Genomic DNA, 26,727 nt, shown 5'->3' on the forward strand with positions numbered 1-26,727 from the left:
CCTAATTATGCTACTTTGTGGCATCTCATATCTCATCTTCTGTTCCTTAAATTCTCATACATTTGAGGCTGGGATTATTCAACCCAATAGGTGCCCAAGAATATATGTTCATTGGCTTAGCTGTCCGCTCATCAAAAATGACAGACTTTGACAAAGGTCTGTTTAATGCTGACAGTTAAACTGGGTAAATAAAGCTGCAAAACACTTTCCAGGCCCAAACTATGTAATCCAAACAGATCAAAGGAACTGGAAACTTAGAAAATCCCTTCCTGGCTGTGTAGGGTGCAATGACAACCATACTATATACTTCCCTAATTTATTTGAGGTCATCATTGATGGACTCAACATGCATTTCCCAAGTACTGATCACACTAAATGAAACACGCAGGTCTACACGCTACACGGTGTAGCTGAAACACATGGCTGAAACACACAGAAGGTCTACACGCTACAGGGTACCAGGCACAAATCCAAGTGCTGATTATTAATTCACTAAGTCTCACATTAACCTCAAATGTTTGGTGTTATTATCATTTTTTTGAGACAGGATCTTGCTCTGATGCCCAGGCTGGAATGCAGTGACACAAACACAGCTCACTGGAGCCTTGACCTGCCAGGCTCAAGCAAACTTCACACTTCGGCCTCCAGAGTAGCTGGGACTACAGGGGCACACCACCACACCACCCAGCTAAATTTTGCATTTATTTTTTAATAGAGATGGGGTCTTCCCGTGTTGCCCAGCCTGGTCTCAAACTCCTGGGCTCAAGTGATCCACCTGCCTCAGCCTCCCAAAGTGCTGGGATTATAGGCATGAGCCTCTAAGCCTGGCTGATATCACTATTTTTATTTACAATTAAGGAAACCAAGGATTGGAAACATTTTACTTTATAAATTGTCCAAAGTGGAGAATAGCAAAGCCAGAATCCAAACCTGGGAAGTCTGGCTCCATGATTTACACTCGAAATCACAATCCTATGCTGCAGTTTATTTGATTGTATTTTTTGAGACAGGGTCTCGCTCTGTTGCCCAGGTTGGAGTACAGAGATCCTCCCACCTCAGCTTTCAGTAGCTGGGACTATAAGCATGTGTCACTATGCCTGGCTACTATGATGTTTTTCATTTAATTAAATCATACAGAAATAATTAGTAAGAGATAACTTTTTAAATGGTATTAAAATACGATGTCAGCATTTAAATTCCATCACTTAAGGCACTTGTCCTATCTTGCCAGCACAGCCTGGTGAGAAGGAAGAGGCATTCAGAGCCTGAACGATTCTACTTTCCTTCTGCCATATGCCTGGGTCACATCAGTTCTGATTCTTGACCTCCTCATCACAGGAAAGAGGAGAAAGCCAGCCCTTCCCACCTCAAAGGTATTATGAAGAATAAATGAGATCAGCTGAGGCAGGCCTTTGTAAAAGAGAAGGCAGATTCTTTCCAGGACCCCCCAGTCTACGGAAGCCCTGGCATATAGTAAGCGCTTTACTACCTGGATAAAGTACAGTTGATCCTCATTATCCACAGATTCTATATTTGCAGATTAGCCTACCTGCTAAATTATTTTTAACATATATATATGTGCATATATATATTTAAATTAAACAGAGACAGGGTTAAGCCATGTTGCCCAGGCTGGTCACCAGCTCCCAGGCTCAAGTGATCCTCCCACCTTGGCCTCCTAAAGTGCTGGGATTACAGGTATGAGCCACTGTGCCCGGCCCTAGTTGCTAATTATTTGTAACTCAAAGTAGATACTCATGGCATGCTTTTTTTTTTTTTTTTGAGATGGAGTCTCACTCTTTCTCCCAGGCTGGAGTGCAATGGCACGATCTTGGCTCACTGAAACCTCTGCCTCCCAGGTTCAAGTGATTCTCCTGCCTCAGCCTCCCAGGTAGCTGGGATTATAGGCACCCACCACCATGGCCGGCTAATTTTGGTATTTTTAGTAGAGACAGGGTTTCATATTGGCCAGGCTGGTCTCAAACTCCTGACCTTGTTGTGATCTGCTCACCTCAGCCTCCCAAAGTGCAGGGATTAAAGGGGTGAGCCACTGCGCCCAGCCACTCATGGCACTTTCACGGTCATTTCGCTAATGTGCGTGTGTGCGAAGTGGCAAAAATCTGCGTCAACCAACACACACATTCTCAGCCGAGATGACCAAGGCTACCTGCCTCCTTTCAGCTCATTCTTGCCCTTTTCTTGGCATTTTTGGTGCCATACTGTTTGCATTTTTTTGCTTTTTGTTGGTGATTTTGCTGTTTAAAAGGGTCCCAAGCACAGTACTGAACAGAGAAAACACATGTTCAAGAAGCTTTGCTCAGGCATGAGTTATAGTGCCGCTGTTTGTGGGTTCAATGAAGAATCAACTGTATATTAAACCTGGTGTCTTTAAACAGAAATGCACCTAGAACAAGGTGTGCATTGATCAGATGATGGAAATGTGTGACCAGAGGCTCACAGGAGCATAGCTACTCATGTATTTGCCCCAGGACCAATGGTTCAGTACTTCCTAATTCAGTGCTTACAGCAGCTTTATAAAACAAACTACTGAGAGTAATGAGATTTGACTATATTAGCTAAAAATTGTATAACGGAAATTCACTCCCTCAGAGTGGAGGCAGCTACCATAGGAGGACAGAGCACAGGCACTGACTTCAGGATCCCGGCACAAAAGAGAAAAAAACACAATCTTGGTGCCTGCTGGCCTCCAGGTCTCCCTCCCTTTCACAGCCAAGCAGCCTTTGGCCAGCATCAACCCCGAGAGCAGAGACGAGGGCTCTTGTCCCTCTACCCAAGGTCCATGGAGCTCAGAAGCACACAGCAGCCTCACCACCCAGGGCCTCCAAGGTTCCTTCTCATCCATGTGAGAGTCTAGAGCCTGGCCCCTGTAGGAAACACCATGGCTGGTCTTGGGGGCTGGAGGACCCTCCGTGGAGCCCCCTCTGTTCCAGATGGCCTCATGCCACTCACACCACCCTCCAGCCCCGCCGCTGGCCCACATCAGGACTGACATCCCGCTTTTCTAAGCTGAGCCTCAGTGAGTGATTCCCAACAAAGACCTTCAGCATCCAAAGGTGGGAGCCAGAAAACAGACTCAGGTCTCTGGGTCACCCAAGCAATCCTCTGACAACCGTGGGAAAACCAGCATATATTCTCACACGGCAGACCCTCTTAGAAGGCATTCAAGAAAGGAGGCAGAGGCGTCAGACCAGTCCAAACTCATTTTATGAGTCATTCAGACACCAGCAAGAAAAATAGCCTGGAGGCTGGGCAAGCACTGTTGAGACCCAATCTAAGACTTAAAATGAAAAGCTATTTGCTTAAAGCCATGAGAGAAAATGTGCACTGCCACCCGTGATTCCAGGATGCTGCCACGTGGAAACCACATGAGGTACTGCAGCCCCAGACAGAAACAGCCTTGTGTTTCTCCTCAGCCCTGAGGTTGAAGGAAAATGGAAATGAAGCTACCAGCTTTGGACACGGCTACACAAGGCTGAAACAGCTCCCAGTGCAAGCGGGAGATGCCAATGCTAATAAAATGTCACCTCTATTACTTCTGCCAGTTATAAAAAGAAACTGGGGACTTCCTCCCTTGGGCATCTTCTGTTAATTGCCATTTATAAAAGTTCTGTTTTCTAGGTCTGTCACAGACATTATTTTTCCTTTGAAAACAAAAAGAAACTCCTAAAATATCAATCGGCGTTCCAAATGGCAAAGTGATTTGTTTCCCAACTCACACTCTGGGAGTCAGCTTAGGAGTCCGTCTGAAATGTAGGCATCTGGTACCAATTTGTGACAATATAAAATCAAAGCTGAACTCCTATGTAAATATTTTTTTATTCCAGATCTTACCAGCTTGCATGTATCTTATTCATTTCCTCATATTCCAGCCTCGACTTTTATTTTCTTGGCTCTAAAAGAGCCAGTTATGCATAACGAACGTTACACTCCTTAATAAGCTCTACAGGCTAAATGCTTTCTGGCTCTGTGAAGGGCTGCTGCTCACAGGGTACTGGATTGAAATGTATTGTTCCCATTGCTTCCAATCTGCCAGGCCCCAATTATTCAATTACATTCGTAGCAAACAGGGTCAAATAAAAAGTCTGGTTTAGTTACTCTGTACACACATAGCAGCTTCCCACCAACAGGGCTGGATGGGTAAGTGACATGAATGTCAGCATATATTCTTAGACAGTGCAAATGTTGAACAGTACAGGTGTCCAGAAACACTGCCTCATCTTAAAACAACCTATTTTGTTCAGGAGGGTCACAAAACTTTAGATAAAATGTCCTATGTGTCAAAAGGCAAGAGAGCAGAGTGGGAGAGGATAGGCTTCAGTTAGAAAGAATCCCCGTTCTCCGTGACTTGGTGAGAAAACTCAGTTCTCTAAAGTTCAAATCCCTTGTTGATATGGTGACATCAGCCCCTATAAAATCTGGAAGGCACCAGAAGAGTATCTGGGATACAAGAGTCATATCAGATATTTACTGAGACCTATGTTCTAGGTACTGTGTTAAGTGCCTTACAGAGATCTTGGATTTGCTCTTCACAATCATACTATGAGGCACCTGATTGTTAAATGTCGTCTCCCCCTCTTTACAGATGATAACTGAGGCTCAAGGAGATTCAGGAATGGGCAGAGGCGGGATGTGCAATTTCCATATGCCTCAGCAGCTGAGAACGTTCAATAGGCACGCTGTTATGGAAAACCACCAATAAAACGGAAGAAGGGTACACTGCTACTGTATGTGGAGACCACAACCCGGTCTTACTCTGACTTGCCGAGCAAGAACAAAATGGACAGCACACCAGGTTCTTGTTTAGTTACCACGGCACGTGATTATGTGGTTCTCTTGGAGAACACATCTTTCCTCACATGCGAGCTCACTCAGACTTTAGCACTTGGTAATCAGATGCAAACATGTGCAAGTTGAACTAGAAATTGCAAAAGCTAATGATCTTGCTCTAGTTTTTTTTTTTTTTTTTTTTTAAATTAAAAGACTATACGACTTCAACTGAAACCAGATGAATGAAATCTGATTTGGCAAATTTCTAAATTTTTTTTTAAATTGTTATTTCTTTTATTCCTGCAGTAGTTCTGGATTCTAAAAATTCTTTTCAGACAGTCTTGTTCTGTCACCCAGCCTGGAGTGGGTGGTATGACAGCTCGCTGCAACCTCCGCCTCCCGGTTACAAGCAATTCTTGTGCCTCAGCCTCCTAGGTAGCTGGGATTATAGGTGTGCGCTACCACACTCAGCTAATTTTTGTATTTTTAGTAGAGACCAGGTTTCACCATTTGGCCAGGCTGGTCTCAAACAGCTAGTCTCAAGTGATCTGCCCGCCTCAGCCTCCCAAAGTGCTGGGACTACAGGTATGAGCCATGGTGCCTGGCCTATTTTTTATTTTTTGAGATGGGTCTTGCTCTGTCGCCCAGACTAGAGTGCAGTGGTGTGATCTCAGCTCACTGCAACCTTTGTCTCCCACATGCAAGCGATTCTCCTGCCTCAGCCTCCCGAGTAGCTGAGATTACGTGTATGTGCCATCACACCTGGCTACTATTTATATTTTTAGTAGAGACAGGGTTTCACCATATTGGTCAGGCTGGTCTCGAACTTCTTACCTCAAGTGATCTGCCCACCTCAGTCTCCGAAAGTGCTGGGATTACAGGTGTGAGCCACCACACCCAGCCCTAGCCTACTTTCTAAAAGTTGTTATGTTCAAAATTCATCTTAAAAAGATAATATTGGGCCGGGCACGGTGGCTCAAGCCTGTAATCCCAGCACTTTGGGAGGCCGAGGCGGGTGGATCACGAGGTCAAGAGATCGAGACCATCCTGGTCAATATGGTGAAACCCCGTCTCTACTAAAAAAATACAAAAAATTAGCTGGGCCTGGTGGTGCATGCCTGTAATCCCAGCTACTCAGGAGGCTGAGGCAGGAGAATTGCCTGAACCCAGGAGGCGGAGGTTGCGGTGAGCCGAGATCGTGCCATTGCACTCCAGCCTGGGTAACAAGAGCGAAACTCCGTCTCAAAAAAAAAAAAAAAAAAAAAAAAAAAAAGGGATAATATTGCTGGTCACGATGGCACACGCCTGTAATCCTAGTATACTAGGAGGCTGATGCAGGAAGATGGCTTGCGCCCAGGAGTTTGAGATCAGCCTGGGAAAGATGGCAAAATCCCTGTCTCTATAAAAAAATATAAAAATTAGCCAGGCGTGGTAGTGCATGCCAGTAGGCCCAGCTACTTGGGAGGCTGAGGTGGGAGGATCGCTTGAGTCCAGGAGGTCAAGGTTGCAGTGAGCTGACGTCATGCCACTGTGCTTTAGCCTGCTGGGGGTGGAAGGGAAGTAACATTAAAAATTTTAGACCAAGGCCGGGTGCAGTGGCTCAAGCCTGTAATCCCAGTACTTTGGGACACCAAGACAGGCAGATCACTTTAGGACAGGAGTTCAAGACCAGCCTGTCCAACACGGTGAACCCCCCCCGATACTAAAAATACAAAAATTAGCTGGGCATGATGACAGGTGCCTATAATCCCAGCTACTGGGGAGGCTGAGGCACAAGAATTGCTTGAAGCCGGGAGGCAGAGGCTGCAGTCAGCTGAGATCACACCACTACACTCCAGCTGGGTGATGGAGTGAGACTCAGTCTCAAAAAAAAAAAAAAAAAAAAAGTAGACCAAATGATTATAAACTTGAGATGATCTCTAACCGTAAATATCATTGTCCATCTTGGAAGAAAAAGGAAAGTCTCCTTATATAAATATTCAATCAAAAAGTTATTTATGATCCTACAAAGATATATTTACCCCAAGCCATTAGGAGAGGAAAGGTGCAGGATCAGCGGGAGAAACAGGCAATAAGAAGAAATAGGATCATCTTCAGTTGCACAATTTTTCTTCCAGGTAGCATTTTAGCTTATTCATTAACTTTTTTTCAGAGACAGGGTTGTACTAAGTTGTCCAGGCTGGACTCCTGGGCTCAGCCTCCAGATAGCAAAGATTCTAGACACAGGCTCACCATGCCTAGCTTGGCAGCATTTTTTAAACTGATAACACTGGCTCAAGCTAACTCTCCCGTCTCAGAGAAGGCACTGCCGCCCAGTCGGTCCATAGGCCAGAAACCCCGGGATGTCCTCAGTGCCCTCCTCTCCCCCGCTCCATATCTAATCCATCTCCATTGTGCCTTACACCTCTGTTGAATCCGTTCACTTGGTGGTCCCAGTGAATGGTGCAAGCGGCCTCCATGTACTGCTGGGACCACAGCATCAGTTCTCTCATTTCTTCAAACCTCCTGCTCTTTCTGCCTGCATGAGCCCTTCTGGCCCTGGTCTGCACCAGCTGCTCCTCCTGTCTGCCCCAATCCTTCCAGCCCTTGTTAAGTCCTTGACACCTGTCCATTCTTATTCATTCATTCATTCATTTATCTTGAGATGAGGTCTTGCTCTGGAGTGCGATGGAGTGCTCTTGGCTCACTGCGACCTCTGCCTCCCGGGTTCAAGTAATTCTCTGCCTTAGCCTCCCAAATAGCTGGGATTACAGCCATGCTCCACCACGCCTGGCTAATTTTTGTATTTTCACTAGAGACAGGGTTTCACCATGTTGGCCAGGCTGGTCTTGAACTCCTGACCTCGTGATCCACCCAAAGTGCTGGGATTACAGGCGTGAGCCACCGCGCCCGGCTGACACCTGTCCATTCTTAGACCTTCGTTCAACAGTCACCTCCAGAAGCAAGCCTTCCTTAACCTACCACAGTGGAGTCCAATCCACCATGGCACTTATCACAGGCCAAAAGGATCATGGCTGTGTCCGCTCTGTGACTCACCCCACACCTGCCATCTTCCATCTGTCGGTGGATTATTCAAGAGCCTCTCTCCAATTAGACATAAGCTCCACGATGTCAGGGAACATTCAGGTCACCTACGAGTTCTATAAGTTCTACCTCCAAAACGCACCTGCCATTCATCCAACCCTCACCACATCTACCTCTGTCCAGCTACTGTGTATCTCAGCAGGACGCTCTCAACTAAAGGCAAGAGGCTCCCAGAGGTCACCCCACAGCCATGCCCGTCCTCCTTCAATCCATGACAGTCAGAGGGACCTTAAAACGTAGGCCAGTGCACTCTGCTCCCCAGCGGCCTCTAATAAAAACAATGAGAGCTCTTGGCATTACGAGGCATCTGCCCAATTCTCAGGTCAGCTCCCTTGGCTCCCCAAGTTCACTATGCTCTAACCACCATGGCCTTCTTCCTGCAGCAGATCAAGTGTGTTGGACCCTACAACATCTCGGGACCCTACAACACACGGCTCCCAATGCACGAAGCCTGCGTCCCACCTCCAGGTGGCAAACTGCTTTCTTAGCTTCCTGAGAAAGCCTTTCCCAGCCACAACACCTAATAGATATTCACAGACTCCCACGACCCTTCACGGAACCCTCCAGAATTTAGTTTACTTGCAGTTGGTTTGGTTGCCTTTTTTTTTTTTTTTTTTTTTGAGATAGAGTCTCACTCTGTCGCCCAGGCTGGATTGCAATGGTGTGATCTCGACTCACTGCAACCTCTGCTTCCCAGGTTCAAACGATTCTCCTGCCTCAGCCTCCCAAGTAGCTGGGACTACAGGTGTGTGCCACCACACCTGGTTAACTTTTGTATTTTCAGTAGAGATGGGGATTTCACTATGTTGGCCAGGCTGGTCTTGAACTCCTGACCTCGTGATCCGCCCACCTCAGCCTCCCAAAGTGCTGGGATTACAGGCTTGAGCCACCGCACCGGCCTGGTTACCTCTTTTCCCCACTGCCAGCATGAGACACTAAAGTCCATAGTGGCGGGGGTCCCACCGCTCCGGTGCTCCCCCGTATCCCAGTGCTTGGCACAGGGCAGAGGCTTTCCACAAACCTGCTTGGATACTGGAAAAACTACTATGACCTTAAAATAGAGGCTGAGAGGAAATGCTTTGGGACACAGATGAAGGAACAGATACACCAGACACAAGGAAGCAGAGAAAGCCAACGCGAAAGGGACTTAGCAGGGACAAGCCTAGAAGTTCACCAGAGACAAAACATGGATGTGTCGGGACAGAAAGGGAGAGGCGAGCCTAATGGTGGTGACGTGCAGCCTCAACCCTGCATTACCTGGGCAGCAGAGCCCTACATCAGAGATAACTTCTGTCGATCTGTGATAGAATAAATGCTTTGACATAAAATTAAAATCCTTCCTAGAGCACTACACGCTGTTCACACCTTTCAGAAGGTCCAGTAAAGCTGGAGGCACACAAGGCTTTGTCCACGGTGGCTGCTCCCAAGCCTGAACAGAGGACAGGTGCATGCAGGGGCCTTGGTGAAACACACTTTGCTGGGCCCCGCCCCAGAGCCCCTGACCAAGTGGGTCTGAGACTGGGTCTGGGGATCATGTTTCTAACAAGTTTCTGGCCGCTGCTGGTCCAGAGAGCACATTCTGAAAACTACTGGGCTACCATGCCGAAGAATCAAACAAAAACAGACGTATCCAGAATAGAGTGTAGCTTTTTTCCCTGAAAATTCTATGACAGGGCACCATGGCTCACTCCTGTGATGCCAGCACTTTGAGAGACCAAGGTGAGTGGATTGCTTGAGCTCAGGAGTTCAAGACCAGCCTGGGCAACATGGTGAAACCCTGTCTCCAATAAAAATATAAAAATTTGCCAGTAAGGTGGCACATGCCTGTGGTCCCAGCTACTGAGGGGGCTGAGGTGGGAGGACGGCTTGAGTCCTGGAGGCAAAGGTTGCAGCGAGCTGAGACTGCAGTATTGCACTCCAGCCTGGGCAACAGAGAGAGCCTCCATCTCAAAAGAAAGTGGACAAACTCTCTAGAAGTAAAAATTCTGGATGAGCACAGGTTGATGTATCTGAAGAGACAACTAGGATGCCAAAGGCATTAAACACAAAAAGCCTGAGGTCGGGCGCGGCGGCACATGTCTATAATCCCAGCACTGTGGGAGGCCGAGGCGAGTGGATCACCTGAGGTCAGGAGTTTGAGACCAGCCTGGCCAAGATGACAAAACCCCAACTCTACTAAAAATACAAAAAATTTATCCAGGTGTGGTGGCACACACATTTAGTCCCAGCTACTCAGGAGGCTGAGTGAGGCAGGAGGATCACTTGAACCTGGGAGACAGAGGTTGCAGAGATTGAGCCACTGCACTCAAGCCTGGGCAGACAGAGCGAGACTCCATCTTTAAAAAAAAACAAAAACAAAAACAAAGGCACTGCTGCAGTTTCCTTCCTCCATTCAACCTGTCTCCAGTTTTGAAAAATCTAGCTCTGCCCACACCTGTTCCTATTCAAAAGCTTCCATTCTTCCTCTGGAATAAAACTCACCATCTTAAACCAAGCATCCAATGTGCTTTGCCACGAAACACGCACTGTGAAGTCCAGGAAGCACTCACTGTGAAGTCACAGCTGACCTGAGGGCCCAGCTCCAAGGTCATCTCCATGACAACCACTGGTTCCACTGCAGGAATGAATGGTGGCCCCTAACCTGTCCTGCTGCCCAGGAGTCCAGCTGCGTTGTGCCGGGCTCTCCTCTTCTGGAATGGGCTCTAGGCCACATTTATCTCTGAACAAGGCCACACTTGCCTGGCATGCAGATTGTGTGCAGAAGACAGGGAAGTGCCCACTGATGCAATGCCAAATGGGCAATAGCTGGGATCCCTGGACAAAGACCCAATTCTGTTTAACCATGGGATCAAGGAGAGGAGGTGGAGGCCATGTGCAGAGAGGAAGCGGGGCTGAAAGGTGAGGCCATGTCACCCACGTAGCACACAACTCGACTCCACGTGTCACGGCCACACCAACCCTGGGGGTCCCTAAGGAGCCCTCACACTGGGCAGGGTATCCTGCTTAGAAATGGAGGCATGTGGTGGCTCATGCCTGTAGTCCCAGCACTTTGGGAGGCCAAGGCAGGTGGATTGCCTGAGGTCAGGAGTTTGAGACCAGCCTGGCCAACATGGTGAAATCCCGTCTCTACTAAAAATACAAAAAATTAGCCAGGCGTGGTGGCAGGACCTGTAATCCCAGCTGCTTGGGAGGCTGAGGCAGGTGAATCGCTTGAACCCAGAAGCCAGAGGTTGCAGTCAGCTGAGATGACGCCATTGCACTCCAGCCTAGACAAGAAGAGTGAAACTTCATCTCAAAAAAAGCGGGGGGCGAGGCGGTGCGGGGAAATGGAGGCCAAGCAGGCAGCACACAGACCATGGAATGAGGGCTATAGCTCTGCTAATGAGTGAGCAAAGGTGCGTCTTCCCAAATTGTCTCTAGAGGTAGCCCTCCCCCGACGTGTGCCTCATGGAGGCTGCGCAACCCTCCAAGTAGGGCAGTATCTTCCTGGGCTTGCGTGTGGGCAAAACCGGTTGTTGCTCTTCACCTGGCAGCCTCACTGCTCTAAAGGTTCAAGGATGAACACATGAATTCCCCCACCTTGCTTTATTTTGGCAATAGAAATTGTCAAGACTCCAGTGTAAGCAGGGGCAAAATGCAGCACTAACAGAGGGGTACTGTTTCTCTTTGCTGCTCTGATTTCCCTACTACTGATGAAACTAGAACAGTGCAGCAAAGTAGCTGTTCAGGATCAGCTCCTCATGATCAAAGCAGACCTTGTCAAATTTCTCAACTGCTTCTTGGACAGTACAGGGTGCAGCGCAATTGTGAATAGAAATAACAACGACCATTTTCCTGCTCAATCACTAGGTGTTTAAGTTGCATTCTGCATTCTTATTTTAATATTTGCAACAAACCTCTGCTAGGTGTTTAGTGTTGCATTCTGCATTCTTATTTTAATATCTGCAACACCACAAAAGAACTGGAATTTTTTTTTTTTTTTGAGACAGTTTTGCTCTGGTTACACAGGCTGGAGTGCAATGGCGCTGTCTCAGCTCACGGCAACCCCTGCCTCCTGGGTTCAAGCGATTCTCCTGCCTCAGCCTCCCAAGCAGCTGGAATTACAGGCATGCGCCACCATGCCTAGCCAATTGTTTTGTATTTGTAGTAGAGACACGGTTTCTCTCTGTTAGTCAGGCTGGTCTTGAACCCCCAACCTCAGGTGATCCACCTGCCTTGGTCTCCCAAAGTGTTGCGTTTACAGGTGTGAGCCACCATGTCCAGCCTGGGACTGGATTTCCTATCCCCATTCTACAGGTGAGAACATGAGGCTCAGAGTGGTTAACAGTGTTGTCCAAAAGGTGCCGTTAAGTGGCAGAGCTATGAAACTCCAGTGCTGGTCTTTCCCCTCTTGAATCTGCTCACCCATTTTGCTGAGACAGAGGTCCAGCAGCAGGGGTGCAGGAAGGAGAAAGAGCTTACTCCCAGTGGGAGGAACTGATACCAAGCTATTAATATTATCTGGAGAGAGCGGTTGTTACTGGGAAAATTTTCCATGACTCTGGCCCCAAATCAGGGTTCTGTTGGCCTGCCCGAGGTGATCACGTGAAAATCAGCATCCTCGCTTGATGAGAAGGCACTGGCTAGCCAAAACTATAGCACAATATTTCTTTGTACTTTGACATACTGATCTTGACTCCAGCCCATAGGTCTGAAACAGATGAGGCCCTAGCATTTTGGTTAATGAACACACAAGCAGAAGATTTTGAGGCCGGAAGGAGAATAAAATTTTACAGTATGTCTTTCTTATGGTTTTCTTAAAATGGTATAGCTATGATAGAGTTTTTGTTTTAAAACTCTCAACTTAGAAAACGTGAATTTTAAGACTCTATCTCTCCTACACAAAGTGACTTTCTTTTTTATTTATTTATTTTTTTGAGACGGAGTTTTGCTCTTGTTGCCCAGGCTGGAGTGCAATGTAGTGATCTCAGCTCACCACAACCTCCGCCTTCCGGGTTCAAACAATTCTGCTGCCTCAGCCTCCCAAGTAGCTGGGATTACAGGCATGTGCCACCAATAACTTTGTATTCTTAATAAAGTCTATGTTTCACCATGTTGGTTAGGCTGGTTTTAAACTCCCGACCTCAGGTGATCCGCCCACCTCAGCCTCCCAAAGTGCTGGGATTACAGGCGTGAGCCACTGCACCCAGCCCTACATACGGTGACTTTCAAATCCATAAAACAGCTACCACATTGCTTTTTTGAAATTACCTGATTTTTTACAAAAGTACTTCTTAAGCTGTTAAGCATCAAACAAATAAATAGAACTTATAATATTATCAACTGTCAGTTTTATGACAGATAAATTGAATCCCACAACTACTTTAGACATTTGTAATCTCCTCTTCCTTCTTCACTATTCACTCTCCAAAAACAAACTTTATTCAACTCAATAAACAAAATAATTCATCAAGAACTACCATTCAAGCCGGGCGTGGTGGTTCATGCCTGCAATCCCAGCACTTCGAGGGGACAAGGCAGGCGGATCACTTGAGGTCAGGAGTTTGAGACAAGCCTGGTCAATCACTTGAACCCAGGAGGCGGAGGCTGCAGCGAGCCAAGATCTGGGTGACAGAGCAAGACTTTGTCTCAAAAAAAAAAAAAAGAACTTTCAATATCACATCATCATTTGTCCCCCTATTATGCCAGCTTTTGTCCTTAAGCAAAAGATTTCAGACTTTGAATGCATGTCTTCCAGTTCCTTACATCTGCTCCTCTACCTGTCGCCCAACCTTTCCTAAAACTATCAAAGTAGACACTTTGCTTTATAAATAATTTGGTCAATGGGTAAAGTGCTTTAAAATAAAAATCAATGTGCTAGGCACATAAACATCTTTGGCAATCTTACATATTTTACTATTCTCTGGTTGCTTTTTCTTCTATTTATCAAAAAACCTAACTTAGATTTAAACCAGAAACAAGATTGGCTCCCTCCTGCACACACGTATCATTACGATATTCCAAAGTCCTAAGCTCCTGGCATTTGCACGTTCTGCTTTTCAAGCTTTTGTCTGTGACCAAATGTGCAGCAATAGCCCCAAACCACAATGAATGACCTTGTTAAATGGGAACTAGTGTGCAGCCACTGAAACTACCAACACAAACAGACATGAAAAGACAAACTAGGAAACTCCAGTTGATTATACGTTCTTGGAGGCTTTTAAAAATCAAACAAATGGCCAAGCATGGTGGCTCACGCCTGTAATCCCAGCTCTTTGGAAGGCCAAGGTGGGGAGATCACCTGAGGTCAGGAGCTTGAGACCAGCCTGGGCAACACAGTGAAACCCTGTCTCAACTAAAAATACAAAAATCAGCTGGGCGTGGTGGTGGGTGCCTATATTCCCACCTACTCGGTAGGTTGAGGCGGGAGAATTGTTTGAACCCAGAGTGAGATGAAATTGCACCAGTGCACTGCAGCCTGGGCAATAAGAGCAAGACTCTGTCTTAAAAAGGAAAAAAAAAAAATCAAACAAACATAAAAATACAACATTACGCAGTTGGTAAAACAAAGTAAAAGCTATTTCTATATGTAATACTAAGTGGTCTGAGCCCCAGAATCTGTGAAAAGTTTAGTTTTTAAATTGGTAACAAATATTTTTCTGAAGTGGAAAAAACAAATGGTGGTGACCCTGGGGAAAATTCACATCATTATGTTAAGCAGGAGATTCCTATAAAAACTTCCGGTTTTCAACTGCTTTCTTTGATAGCAACAGTTTGCATGGCCCCCAAAGAGGAGAACAGAACAAAAAGGATGTGTGGGCTGGGCATGGTGGTTCACACCTGTAATTCCAGCACTTTGAGAGGCTGAGGCAGGCAGATGACCTGAGTTCAGGAGTTCAAGACCAGTCTGCCCAATATGCCGAAACCCCGTCTCTACTAAGAATACAAAAAATTAGCCAGACATGGTGGCAGGCACCTGTAATCACAGCAACTCGGGAGGCGGAGGCAGGAGAATCGTTTGAACCCAGGAGGCAGAGGTCGCAGTAAGCCGAGATCACACCACTGCACTCCAGCCTGGTGATAGAGTGAGACTCCACCTCAAAAAAAAAAAAAAAAATCAAAAAAGAAAAAAGATGTGTGGTAAAGCCTTAGGTGCACACACTGATAACCATCTCTCTGGAATGTGAAAAAGAAAAACCTCGACTTGTAGCATTGGCTGACTCCCGTGGTGTAAATATTCCCACCACAACTGATTTCACGTTATCAACCAGCTCAGATTCTTCAACCGTCTCTAATAAAGTGGGTAGGAGTCAGCTCCAAGATACTACAGGGTCTACAAGAAACCCAGCTTAGAAGCCAGAAAAACCAGGGTTCAATTCTAGCTCTAGATTCCAGCTATGAGGCCTCAGACAAATTCCCTTAACCCTCCCGTCTCAGTCCTCTCAGCTCTAAAGCAGGCAGCCTGTTTCACAGACTGCCACACCAATAAAGGAACACACGAGATGCGTGCAGCACACGAGAGGTTCTCAGAACTCCATGCAAGTCACTGCCCTCCCGGGGGTGGGAGAGACAGGCACCGGTTGGGTGGGCTGGCTGCTGCAGCCTCCACAATGGTCTCACCTTAGCCCCATGACAGATCTTTTCAGCAAATCAAGAGTCAGGAGCAACTGCTGGGTGAAAACAAAGACCTAGAACGTTGTGGGGCGGGAGAGCAGTTCGTCAGAATCAAATTTTCCTACTCTTACAGTAAGGGAATTGGAGTTTCATTTGTGTTCCCTATGTAAGAGGGATGGGGACTGTTTCACCCAAAGCCTGCCCCAGGGAAATCCATCACCAAGCTCCAACCAGACCACCGAGGAGGGGCCCTCTGGTCAGCCAGGGCTGAAGCGCAGACCCACAGGGACGGAAGAGGCCCAGCCAGGAGTGTGTAAGCATGGGGAGAGCAGCGGCTGGCTCTGTGGGTCATGGAGCTGGAAGGAAGGGGCATCTCGTGGGAGGGCGGCAGAGACCTTTCCCCAGGAGAAGCCTGTGTGTGCCAGAGCCTGGGGCACAGAGCAGCATGGGTGCCCTCTATAAAGACAACACAGTATGGCAGCGACAGGCCTCAGAGGGTGTGTGGGAGAGGGGGAGGTTGCAGTGGCAACCAGGACCCAAGCCAACAGCTGCCTCGCTTGAAATACCAGGAATTTAAGACTGGCAGGATCAGATGTGGGTTTCAGCAGGGTCCCTCTGACAGCCCAGTGGGGAGGGATTGACAGCGGTCCAAACAGAAGCCAGGAGCCCCTCAGGCTACCGCATCATCCAGGCTGCGAACCAAGGCAAGGAGAGTGCAGGCAGGCAGGAAGGGCCCAAGGGGCCCTGCACACCTGCTGGGCGCAGAGCACGGGGCTAGGGCAGGGGCAGCACAATGAGTGACAAGCCAGGGAATAAAGAGCTTAGGCTTTGTGGCTGTGTGGTCTCTGTCGCAACGACTCGATTCTGTCCTTGTAGCACAAAGGCAGCCAAAGGCCAGACTTGCACAAGTGGGCGTGGCTTTTCCAAGAAAGTGTTATTTATAAACAGCCAGTGAGGCAGCTAGGGAAAGGGTGATGCTGAGAAGATACAAGGGGAAAGCCACCTGGGAGGAGGTGGTGATATCATTCCCATTTCACAGACGAGGACCCGGCAGAGCTGCAAACTTTGGGAGGCCAGGTTCCTGTTGCTAAGTGCACCATGCTCTAAGTAACACAAACCATGTAACGCACCAGGTGAGTAAGAGAGGCAAGAAAGATGTCAGGGATCAGCTGTGGCCGAGAAGAGAGGACGAACAGGCAGGCAACACGCGGGAGTGAAGCGCCAGAGTCACGGGAATCCCTATTTACCTGGCCTGTCCTCTGGATCCAAGTGCACAGAGGTCTTCTCTAGATGACAGAAAGGTGGAAAGTGAAACAAGGCAATCACAAGTGTTCGGTAACCTGTGAGGCCGTTTGGGTCCATTTCTGCTCAATTCGGCATTTAACCAGCATTTATGAGCCTGACCCATAAACAGCGGCACAACAGGGGAAGGCAGGTCAGAGCACAGGACTCCAGACAAGTGACTTAACTTCTCCGAGCTCAACCCCCGTAAAGTGCTTAGAATAATGCCTGCCACATATTTGTTAAACAAAAATTCTGTGTCCAAGGCCCTGTGCCAGCACCCACAGGGAAGGGTCTGAAGTGTCCCTGCTCCCCTCTCCGGGTGGGGGAGGTTCAAACAACAGGCTCACCCCTAACCACTCACTCACCACTCCACCAACTCACCTGTCTACTTACATCACCCAACACAGACAAGGACCATGTTTTATGCCTCCATCTCCCACAACTAGCACAACGGTGATTCATGATTGAGATGCATTGTGTTCCATGTTTGTTGAATGAATAAATGATACAAGGCATTAAGTCTCAATACCAGGATTTCCTTTTCTACATACCTGATAGTTAACACTGCAACCTTAGTCACCACCTGGCCACTCTGTGACCTTGTAACTCCTGCCCCTCTGTGGTGTCTAGGGGCTGAAATCAACATGTACAACAGTACTTTGTAAACCCGGAGACCCTTTAGCAATAGAAGTTACTACAGATCGTATCCTTGATCTGGGGGTAGTTTCAGCTGGGGGACTGAGCGCCTCCCCAAGCAGTGGCTTCCTGCTTGGATGTCCTCCTAACGTTGTCAGTCCAGCTGTGATATTGCCCCTGCCCGAAGGAACACAGCTGAGGTGGTTTTCAAAGTTCTCCTTTACACTGGGGGAACCCTATTCATTCCTCCATTCATTCCTTCATTAGTTGCATGTTCTGCCCATCAGAGCCACACGGAACAAACTTCATGCTACTTTGTACCCGATGCTGAGGTTAGATTATCCACCTCCCCAAGCTAAACATGCCCCCAGGCCCTGCAGCAGGCCACAAGACCGAGACACTTGGAATGGCAGACCCAGATGGGGCAGCAGGCTCACCTGTCCCAACCCCTGAGTTCCATAAGGAAACTAAGGCCCAGAATCCAGGAGTGCCAAGTCCTGCTTTGAGCTCTTTTACGTCACATCAGGTCACAGCACAGGCTCACCTGCAATGCCTCCTATTAGTACTCTCAGGGCCACCTGCCCTTGGCCCTCTGCCACCTCACAGCTAGCTTTCCCAAGAGAGAAAAAAGTCGAGGCACTGGCGCTTCCTGGGACAGCCACTGGGCACGTGGTGCAGAGCCATGTGGTGGCTTCCCCACCCGTTCCTCAGAGCAAAAGGTCACCCTGGAGCTCACTGGCCTCCCCGGGCAATTGCCAGCAGTGAGAAGGCTTCCCATTTATTTCTCCTTCTGACCTCACCCACATTGCAGGCTTTATAGCTGCAAGAAGGGCAACAGGCAAGCCTCCAGCTGCACCCGCCATCCACAGGGTCCCGCCGGGCCTGGAGCTGCAACTCCAGCTTCCAAAACCCATGTTCCTGGAAAAATGGCTCAGCAATAACTTGTGTTTGCTTACTGCTGAGATCAAAGTTCTCTACAGACTTCTGAAATCCCGAGGGGTCAGATGGCTCACAGCTGGGGCACACACAGACTGGTGACTAGCCTGATGTCACAAAGCAGGTGGTGAAAAGGCTAGGAAACAGCATCTATCTTCCCTCTCCTGCCCTGATTCTTGATCTGTGCTTGGCTTACATTTTTCTTTTCAGTCAAGACACAGACTATAATTACAGCACAAGCCTGGTTTTCCCCCAAAGAGGGGCAATGCAGAGGGAGGGGCAGCAGAAGCTCCAAGTCGACTGAGCAACAGTGAGCCTGAGCTCTGCTATTAATCGCCTATTGGCCTTGGGCAGGCCACTTAACATCTCTGAGCCCTGGGTTCTTTGGCCTGACAACAGAAACAAATCGTAGTAGTGGGTGAAGCCTCCCTCCTCAAAGGGTGGCCACTCTGCATTCCAGGGAAGTGGTTAGAAATACAGAATTTGCTTTTAAGAGATTCTTAGATGATTCTAAATGCATTTACATTTAGGAATCCCAAATATGAAGCATTTAGCACAAGCCCACACTCAGACCTCAATTATAAATGTAAGTGCATTTAGCACTTGAAAGGGTCTGAGACACAAGCCCTTCCCGCCTAATTAGCCATATTCAATTTTAAACAGTAGTCAATCAGGCCACCTTAGACTGTGCAGTTGGACTCCAGCCAATAGGGACAGAACAAAGAAGCAAGAACTAACTGGGTTAGAGATAAAAACCCCTTCTTTCCCTTGTCTGGTGTGCTCTTGTGATCGTGACGCAGGTAGCACCCTTCTGCAACTGCCTTGCTGAGAAAACTTTTTGCCTGAGTGCTATCTTTCTTTGCTGCACAAAGCATGTTTCCAACGTGCACCACAAGCCCACAAGGCATGATGCTAACTCAGGTGTTCTCAGAGGCAAAACCCTCATGCTATTTCAAAATAGTACCCCAGATGGGGTGCAGTGGCTCACAACTATGATCCCAGCATTTTGGGAGGCCGAGGTGGACAGAACACCTGAGGTCAGGAGTTCAAGACCAGCCTGACCAACATAGTGAAACCTCATCTCTACTAAAAATACAAAAATTAGCCAGGCATGGTGGCACACACCTATAGTGCCAGCTACTCCGGAGGCTGAGACTTCAGAATTGCTTGAACCCAGGAGGCGGAGGTTGCAGTGAACTGAGATGGTGCCACTGCACTCCAGCCTGGGCGGCAGAGCAAGACTCTGTCTCAAAAAAAAAAAAAAAAAAAAAGAAAGAAAGAAAAATAGTACCCTGTTCACTGTGCACGCCTCCCATTAGCACAGCGGTTTGCCTGGGCTCAACTTCACATCCTCCTGGGGAGCTGTCTGCTAGCCATAATCTCCAGGAAGTGGAGTAACCCAGGGCTGGGGCCAGCTGCTGCCTGCAAGGAAGTTTTTAAAGTGAAAGGAAGCCTTAATGCACACCTTATAAATCTACACTCCCTTTCACCTATAAACACCTTCCTGATGCAACAGCATTCACTGCTGGAGCAGAGAAATACCACAGGGCGTGAAGCCAAGAGGCATCTTTTTGGCTTCCCACCTCTGACACCGCAGCCTGAACACAAACCCAGCCTGCTGGTTTCTCAGGGTTAGAGTCCTATCCGTGAGGCTAGGAGGATTCCGGACCCACCGTCCTGGGTTTCCTGGACACCCCAACAGAATAGAGACTGAGAAATAGCAGCAAAGCTAGGGGGTCCAAACAAAGAGGCTAAATTTGGGGGGATAACAAAGGGGAGGGGTTGGGAGTAAAAAAAAAGGGGGGGGGGAGGTGTTGAATTATACCAGTATGACTGGCCTGTCGTATAACAGACAGACATTTACAGCCAAGAGCTCAAAAATTATCTATGGGCCTATTGTGTGCAAGGCATAGTGACATGGTAGAGTGGCAGATCGTGGACATCAATGATCCAGGTTCCTATCCTGGCCCAACTGGGTCAGATTATCATACGTGCCTCTCAGTAGCTGGCCAGTCTGAGAAATTATTCAACCTCTCTGAGCCTTTGTCTCCTCACCTGTGAAAGAATCTACACTCAGGGTGGCTATGAGGGTTAAATACAATAGATGTCAAGAATCCAAGTCCAGTGAACAAAGACAGTGTAATGATCGCATCCACAGGCATTTACTGTACACCTTGTCGTGCCAAGGCCTGTGCACAGAAATTTTCCTCCCTGTGTGTTACAAAGTTTGGAAGTCCAAGCAATTATTTGTGATTGGTTTTAGAAGTGTTCTGATGAAAGCAGCCAGAAAGACAGGGTTTTAAGACTGCAGATTGGGGGACATTCCAATTTTTTTTTTCTTTTTTTTTTTTTTTTGAGATGGAGTTTCACGCTTGTTGCCCAGGCTGGAGTACAGTGACACAATCTCAGCTCACTGCAACCTCCACCTCCTGAGTTCAAGTGATTCTCCTGCCTCAGCCTCCCTACTAGCTGGGATTACAGGTACCCGCCACCATGCCTGGTTAACTTTTCATATTTTTAGTAGAGATGGGGTTTCACCATGTTGGCCAGGCTCGTCTTGAACTCCTGACCTCAGGTGATCTGCCTGCCTCGGCCTCCCAAAGTGCTGAGATTACAGGCATGAGCCACCACACCCAGCCCAACATTCTAATTTTTATATATCCAAAACAAACCCAATATATAAAACCTCAAATTTAGTTTTTAAAAAGCGCAGATTTCAGACACACTGTGGCAATGCTTCTTGAACTTTAATTTGTATACAAATCACCTGAGGATCTTGTTAAAATGCCGATCTGGACTTATGCAGTCTGGAGTAGGGCAAGAGTCTGCATTTCTAACTGCTTCCAGTGAAGCCAAAGGTGCAAACACCACACTTTGGAGCAGCAAGGTGCTATGGAATTCCTCTAATGGCAAGAAATGAATCCAAGGAAAACACAATTAGACGTGAAAACATCCCAAGAGAACATCCATGAAATAATATGTACATAGAAACACACAGGCTAGCAAGGAGGCACACCAGGAAAGGTTTCCACAAATGGAAACCAGAAAAGTTGGCCCCGGGCCTTATTCAAGTGAGTTTGTGCTCTCACCACACTTTAGCGTGGCAGGTGGAAGTACTCGAGTGAGAGACAAGTGGCTCGGTGTTGGAAACGAAGCATCCTGGGATATTTCGTCTGCTGCTGCTCCACAGCTCAGCTACCCTTTCCACTTTTCTTAAATTAGTTTAACCTATTTTTCCCCTCTGTACCCAAATTTTCTGCTGTTTCTATTCACAGCTGTAACTTTATAAAAGCCTATCAGGTTGCCAGATTGGATTATTCAGAAATAGTCAGATGAAAGCGACTGTCAGGTAACGAAGCATCTTCAGTGATTAACTCATCTTAATGTGTATGTCAAGGTGGAAAGGATCAATAAAACGCCTAAAAAGTTCATATTTATAGGATTGGAGGTGGAGTTCGGATATTCTTTGGCTCAGAAATGTGAACACACAAGATCCTCCATATCCCCTGAAATTAGTGTCTTGGAGAAAGAGTGCAAGGTAATCTGATCTCCAGCTGCCTGTAGCATGGAGAACAAACACATCTGTCCATCAGGAGACACAAGCCAGCTTTGCACACTGGCTTAGAATAACACGTATGTTTATTACAATTCCTGTCATAACCCTCTTGACTGTTGGGTTTAGGTTGCAAGTCTGGAGTCATCATGAGCCAGTGTGTGACGTCAAGTGGTAGTACCGAGCAGCCCAGAAACCGCTGAGTTTGCAGGACTCACCCAGAAACAAGGGATTCCAACTCCCTGCACTCACCTGCTGCTGGGGAGACGCATGCTCTGACAAGAAACACTGGAGTGGGGCTGTCCCCTGTACCCAGTGTCGCTCATTCATGCATGCAATCATGAGGCTGCTTCCCCAGCTCCACACCCCTGCGGGCCATGTGCACTCAAACAGCAAGGCTACATACTTAGCACCCTCATGATTTCACCCACTTAGGAAGAAGTACACTAGGAGCAAACTTCTGGATGAGGCCGGCCTGTTCTTCCCCATTCGTCCACTGTGGGAGGAAGTTAAATTTTCCCATAGGCATCTTCTTTCTTGGGCCAGATCGAGCTTTCAGATAACTATGATAGACTCTCTAACAGCGAAAGTTATTCCTTCCCATCTTGTTGCCTGCAGCATCCCAAAAGGGGCAACTGAGGCTGCAGGAAGTTAAAACAACTTTGCCAAGGTAGAGTCTTTGCCATTGCTAACTTCACAAGAGGCCTTATTAACCAACAAGAACGGCACGCCCAAGGAACAGATCTGCATTTCCCCACCTGCGCTCGCGCGGTTCTCTTACAAGCTTCAGTTCACACAGTCCCAACCTCCGACTGCCCCCTTGGAACAAATGGTGACAAACTCTAGCTATTTCCTGAACAGTAAGCAAACGTCCAGCATTTCATATTTTTGCTAAGATGCCTAATATCGCCAGATAACTTCAGCTAATAGACAAGTACAACAAGGATTTAACGAACATCTCGGAATACGAAAAAACAAAACAAAACAAAAAACCTTAAAGCCTCCTTGTTCCCCACCCCCTAGGCCTAGTTCAAGGGAATGTAAAAAGGTCTTTCCATTGCTCAGGAGAGCAAATAGAAAAAGCCAAGTTTCCCCGGGGCCACACGAAGACTTGGAGAGCAGACAGGAACTTCTGCGGAGGGTCATGCCTGTCTGCTACAAGTTTAGGTTCACACGCGCCGCTCAGCTGCCGGCCTGCACCGCTCCACTCTGCGCCCGGCCGAGTCTCGGCCCGCGCGGGGAGAGTGCGCATCAGGGTCTGGACCGCGTTTCAGGAAGTTTGTGATCTCCTGTGGAGAGGCTCAGACGCCGCGTTTTACTGGGCTCCTGCAACTCCCAACTCCCGTCCCACTGCACGAACAGGGGTTCCTCTGCGAGCGCTGGGCTCGTGCACACACGTGTGACCGCTCACTCCCTGGGGACGCCCCTCTTTCGGGTGCCCTCGTGGTTTGAGATTCGGGCCCGGAGCACAGGATCCGTCAGGACGCGGGAAAATGGGAGCAGCCCGTGTCCCCCCAGCCCACAGTCCAAGGGGAGGCTGAGTGCGCCGGGCGCGGGGAGGGACGCAGGGTTGGGCTCGCGTCGCATTCTGGATACTCACCGGGACCTCTGCAGCTGCTCGAAGGCGCTGGTGCTGCCGCCCTGGCCTGGCTGCTCCAGGGAGCAGTAGGTTTGCGAAGTCGGCCTGGAGAACGCGATGGGCAGGATTCCCTGAGTGAACGAGTTGAGGCGGCCCCGACTGCCGCTCCCACTCCCGGGGGTCCCGGAGCCCAAGAAGGCGGTCGCTGGCACCTGCACGCTGGTGAAGGCATCGTCCTCCTCCAACTCCTCCTGCCAGGCGCCCCCGGGCCCGTCGAGCAGCTGCGGTTGAGCACTGGCTGCGAAAGGCGCCGACCGGGGCAGCTGCCACTGTTCCCCCGACGTCCGGCAGGCGCCCAGGGGGCTCCCGAACCCCCGCGCCACCCCGGGGCCGGGCACCGTCGCGTGGCCGCCGGGGATCCAGGGCGGCAGCGACGAAGGCTGCGGGAGGCAGGGGCCAGACCCAGCAGCCAACCCCGTGGTCTGCGTGCCCAGCGCGGCGAGCGCGTTGCAGCCGCCCCGCTCCGCGGCGGCGAGCAGGCTGAGCCGAGTCCTCACGCCGCAGGCGCCGCCGGCGCCCGACTTGGCCGCGCCGCCCTCCTCGCCGCCGCCCCACTCCGCGTCCTGCGGCGGCGGCCGGCCGTCCAGCGAGATGTTGGTAAGGAAGGAGAGGGCAGCCTGGCGGCGCCGCGGGTCCACGCGCGGCTTCCGGGGGGGATCGGGCGGCGGCTGGGTCGGCGCAGCGGCCGCGGACTGGGGCTGCGGCGGCTGCTGCAATCCGCTGGTGCCCGCGGCGTCGGTGCCGGCGCTGCTGCCGCTGCTGCAGGCGGCCGTGGTGGCGGCCGCTGCCGCCATTGTGTCCGTCTGCGGCGGGATTTCCGCGATGCCCGGAGAAGCGAGCGGCGCCCCAGCGCTAAGCAGCGGGCGCGAGCGGCGGCGACCCGGGCTGGGCAGGGCGCGGGGATCGGGCGGCGTGCGCGGCGGTCCAGCCCCCCCGCGGGCGGGCCATGCTCGCCCCTCGGTGCTCGGGCGGGGGGCGCCGCCGCCCCAGCCCACGCGCGCGCCTCGCTGGCTCGCTGGTTCGGCTCGCTGGCTGGCCACCCGCCGGTCTCCTGGCCGCTGGCTCGCCGGCTGCGGGGCCGGGTGTCCGTATTTATAGGTGCGCGCGCCCCGCGCTCGCGCTCCGGAGCGCTCATTGCAATAACACGGAATCACGTGTGGGGAATGCGACCTGGGAGGAAAACAAAGCCGCAGGCGGCGGCCGCGGAGGCAGGCGGCTGCAGGCGAGGAGCCGCGGGAGGAGGAAGAGGAGGACGGGAGAGCCGAGCGGGTGGCGAGGCGGGGGAGCGGCCGGGCTGTCCCGGTTGTCCGAGCCGCCTGCGACTTCCGAAGTGCGCGAAAGCCAAGTGCGGGAGGCGAGCACGTTTCCCTGCGCGCTCGCACTGGGAATTCGGGGAGCGAGCCGAACTCGGTGGGCTAGTGCCTGGGGCTGTGCTCCCGGGAGAGTTGTGGGTCTGCAGGACAGTTGTGTGGAGCGTTGCGGAGTTTTGGACTGCGAGCGAGTTACTTGGACCCCGCGTGGCCGTTGGTCCCCGAGAAGTAAATAGGTCCTTATGCATAGTAACAGGAGTAGGTCCACAGCCCCTAAGGACACTGTCCCAGCATAAAGCTGTCGCTAACAACCATTGGGGTTGAGTCTCATTCATTCCCAGGTCAAGGATGCAGCCCCCGAGATAAATGCACGCCTTGGGGTGCATAAGCGCCCAGAAGCACGAACATCTTCCATGTGGCCAACGAACTCACACATCCCCAATCCATGGTATTGTCGCGTTTCATCTCTGTCTTAGCAAAGGCCAACGCAAATTTTTTTACTTTGGCTTTGAAATGTGCTCCATTTTCTGTGAAGACCGAGGTGGACTAAAACGACCTTACACTCTTTTCCTAGTCACCTTGCAAGTTTTTGTTGATTATGGTCTCTTCTTCTCCCGCATAAACTGGGACCAATATGGACAGTTACCCTATCGTTTATTTCATAAGCACACGTTTGGCACCTACCCTGTCGTCTATAAATACGGCGTTCCTGACGACCCTTCCGGAGCAGTAGCTCAGAATCTGGGAGGATTCGCAGTGCTTACCCACAATGAATGCTTGTTTCGGTTGAGGGCGGGAGCAGGGGTGGGGACGGGATGGAGATGTTCAGGAGGGATCTGAAAACCTGGGCGGGTTTCCTCAGGCGGTATGGACAACTTATTAAATGCAGTAAGGAACAATTGCCACATTGAATTAAGCTCTGTGACGCCTAAGAAACCTGCTACACTTTTCTGAGGGAGAAGCAATGTGTTTAAGATCAACGGATTAATTTAATTAAAGGTTTAAATTTAGCCCTGGAGCTAATGGGTAACTCTACATTGAAATTCCACTCCAATTCAACTTCAGGAAAGTAAATTGAGTAATGGAGAGCAAATACACCCAGTCCAGAGAGATGCCGCCAACCCAGAGTGCCAGACAGAGGGTTTCAGGTTACATTTGCTCAGGACAGAGACGGCACGTGGCCCTTTACATGAACAATTGTTATATTTTGTGCTGTTTTTAGGCCTTTTGAAAACACGGAGCCTGGTGTCTTTACAGAAGCCTCACATCAGCGGAGTCAAAACTCAATGGCCAGCTCTGTGAAATTTCACCAAGATTTTAATTATTTTGACTACCTTGAAACTTCCAAGCCCTTTTATGACAATTGACTTAATTTACATGACCGCTGGCCTGGTTGGGGAGGCATTGTTAAGTGAAAGACTCCGACAGTGCTCCTGTAAAAGTAAAATATGTTTTTCTTCATTCAAGTGATAAATGTTTACTTCAGAACATAGGATAAGGGAAGAGGAGCAAGAAAAAAAAGGGGGGGGCATGTCACAATCTCCTGTGGAAATAACATAAAACTTAAATTTTGCTTTGTTTTGTATTTTCATATATTATATATATATATATATATATACATATATATATATATATATATATTTTTTTTTTTTTTTTTAGCCTGTCGCAGAGGCTGGAGTGCAGTGGTGTGATCATAACTCACTGTAGACTCAACTCCTGGACTGCAGCGATTCCCTCCGCCTCAGCCTCCTGAATAGCTGGGACTACAAGCACACACCACGACACCTGGCTAATTAAAAAAAAAAAAAAAAAAAAAAAAAAAATTGTAGAGATGAAGTCTCACTACATAAGACCAGCTCACCAGGCTGGTCTGGAACTTCCAGCCTCAAGCAGTCCTCCCATGG

General features: G+C 49.1%; 1 protein-coding gene across 2 annotated transcripts in view; it reads right to left on the reverse strand.

The window, feature by feature from the left end:
* The window catches only part of CABLES1 (Cdk5 and Abl enzyme substrate 1), a 126,841-nt gene extending 101,948 nt beyond the window's left edge, over positions 1-24,893 (reverse strand). The window contains exon 1 of one of the 2 annotated variants that reach the window (XM_039463716.2): positions 23,475-24,893. In XM_039463716.2, the coding sequence (XP_039319650.2) occupies positions 23,475-24,307 (833 nt within the window). In that variant the 5' untranslated portion in view covers positions 24,308-24,893. The remainder of the gene's footprint in view (positions 1-23,474) is intronic. The other variant, XM_010335507.3, reaches the window with a different exon arrangement.
* Between the last annotated feature and the right edge of the window lie 1,834 nt (positions 24,894-26,727).

This window comes from Saimiri boliviensis, chromosome 13, assembly GCF_048565385.1.
Source record: "Saimiri boliviensis isolate mSaiBol1 chromosome 13, mSaiBol1.pri, whole genome shotgun sequence".
Lineage (NCBI taxonomy): Eukaryota > Metazoa > Chordata > Mammalia > Primates > Cebidae > Saimiri > Saimiri boliviensis.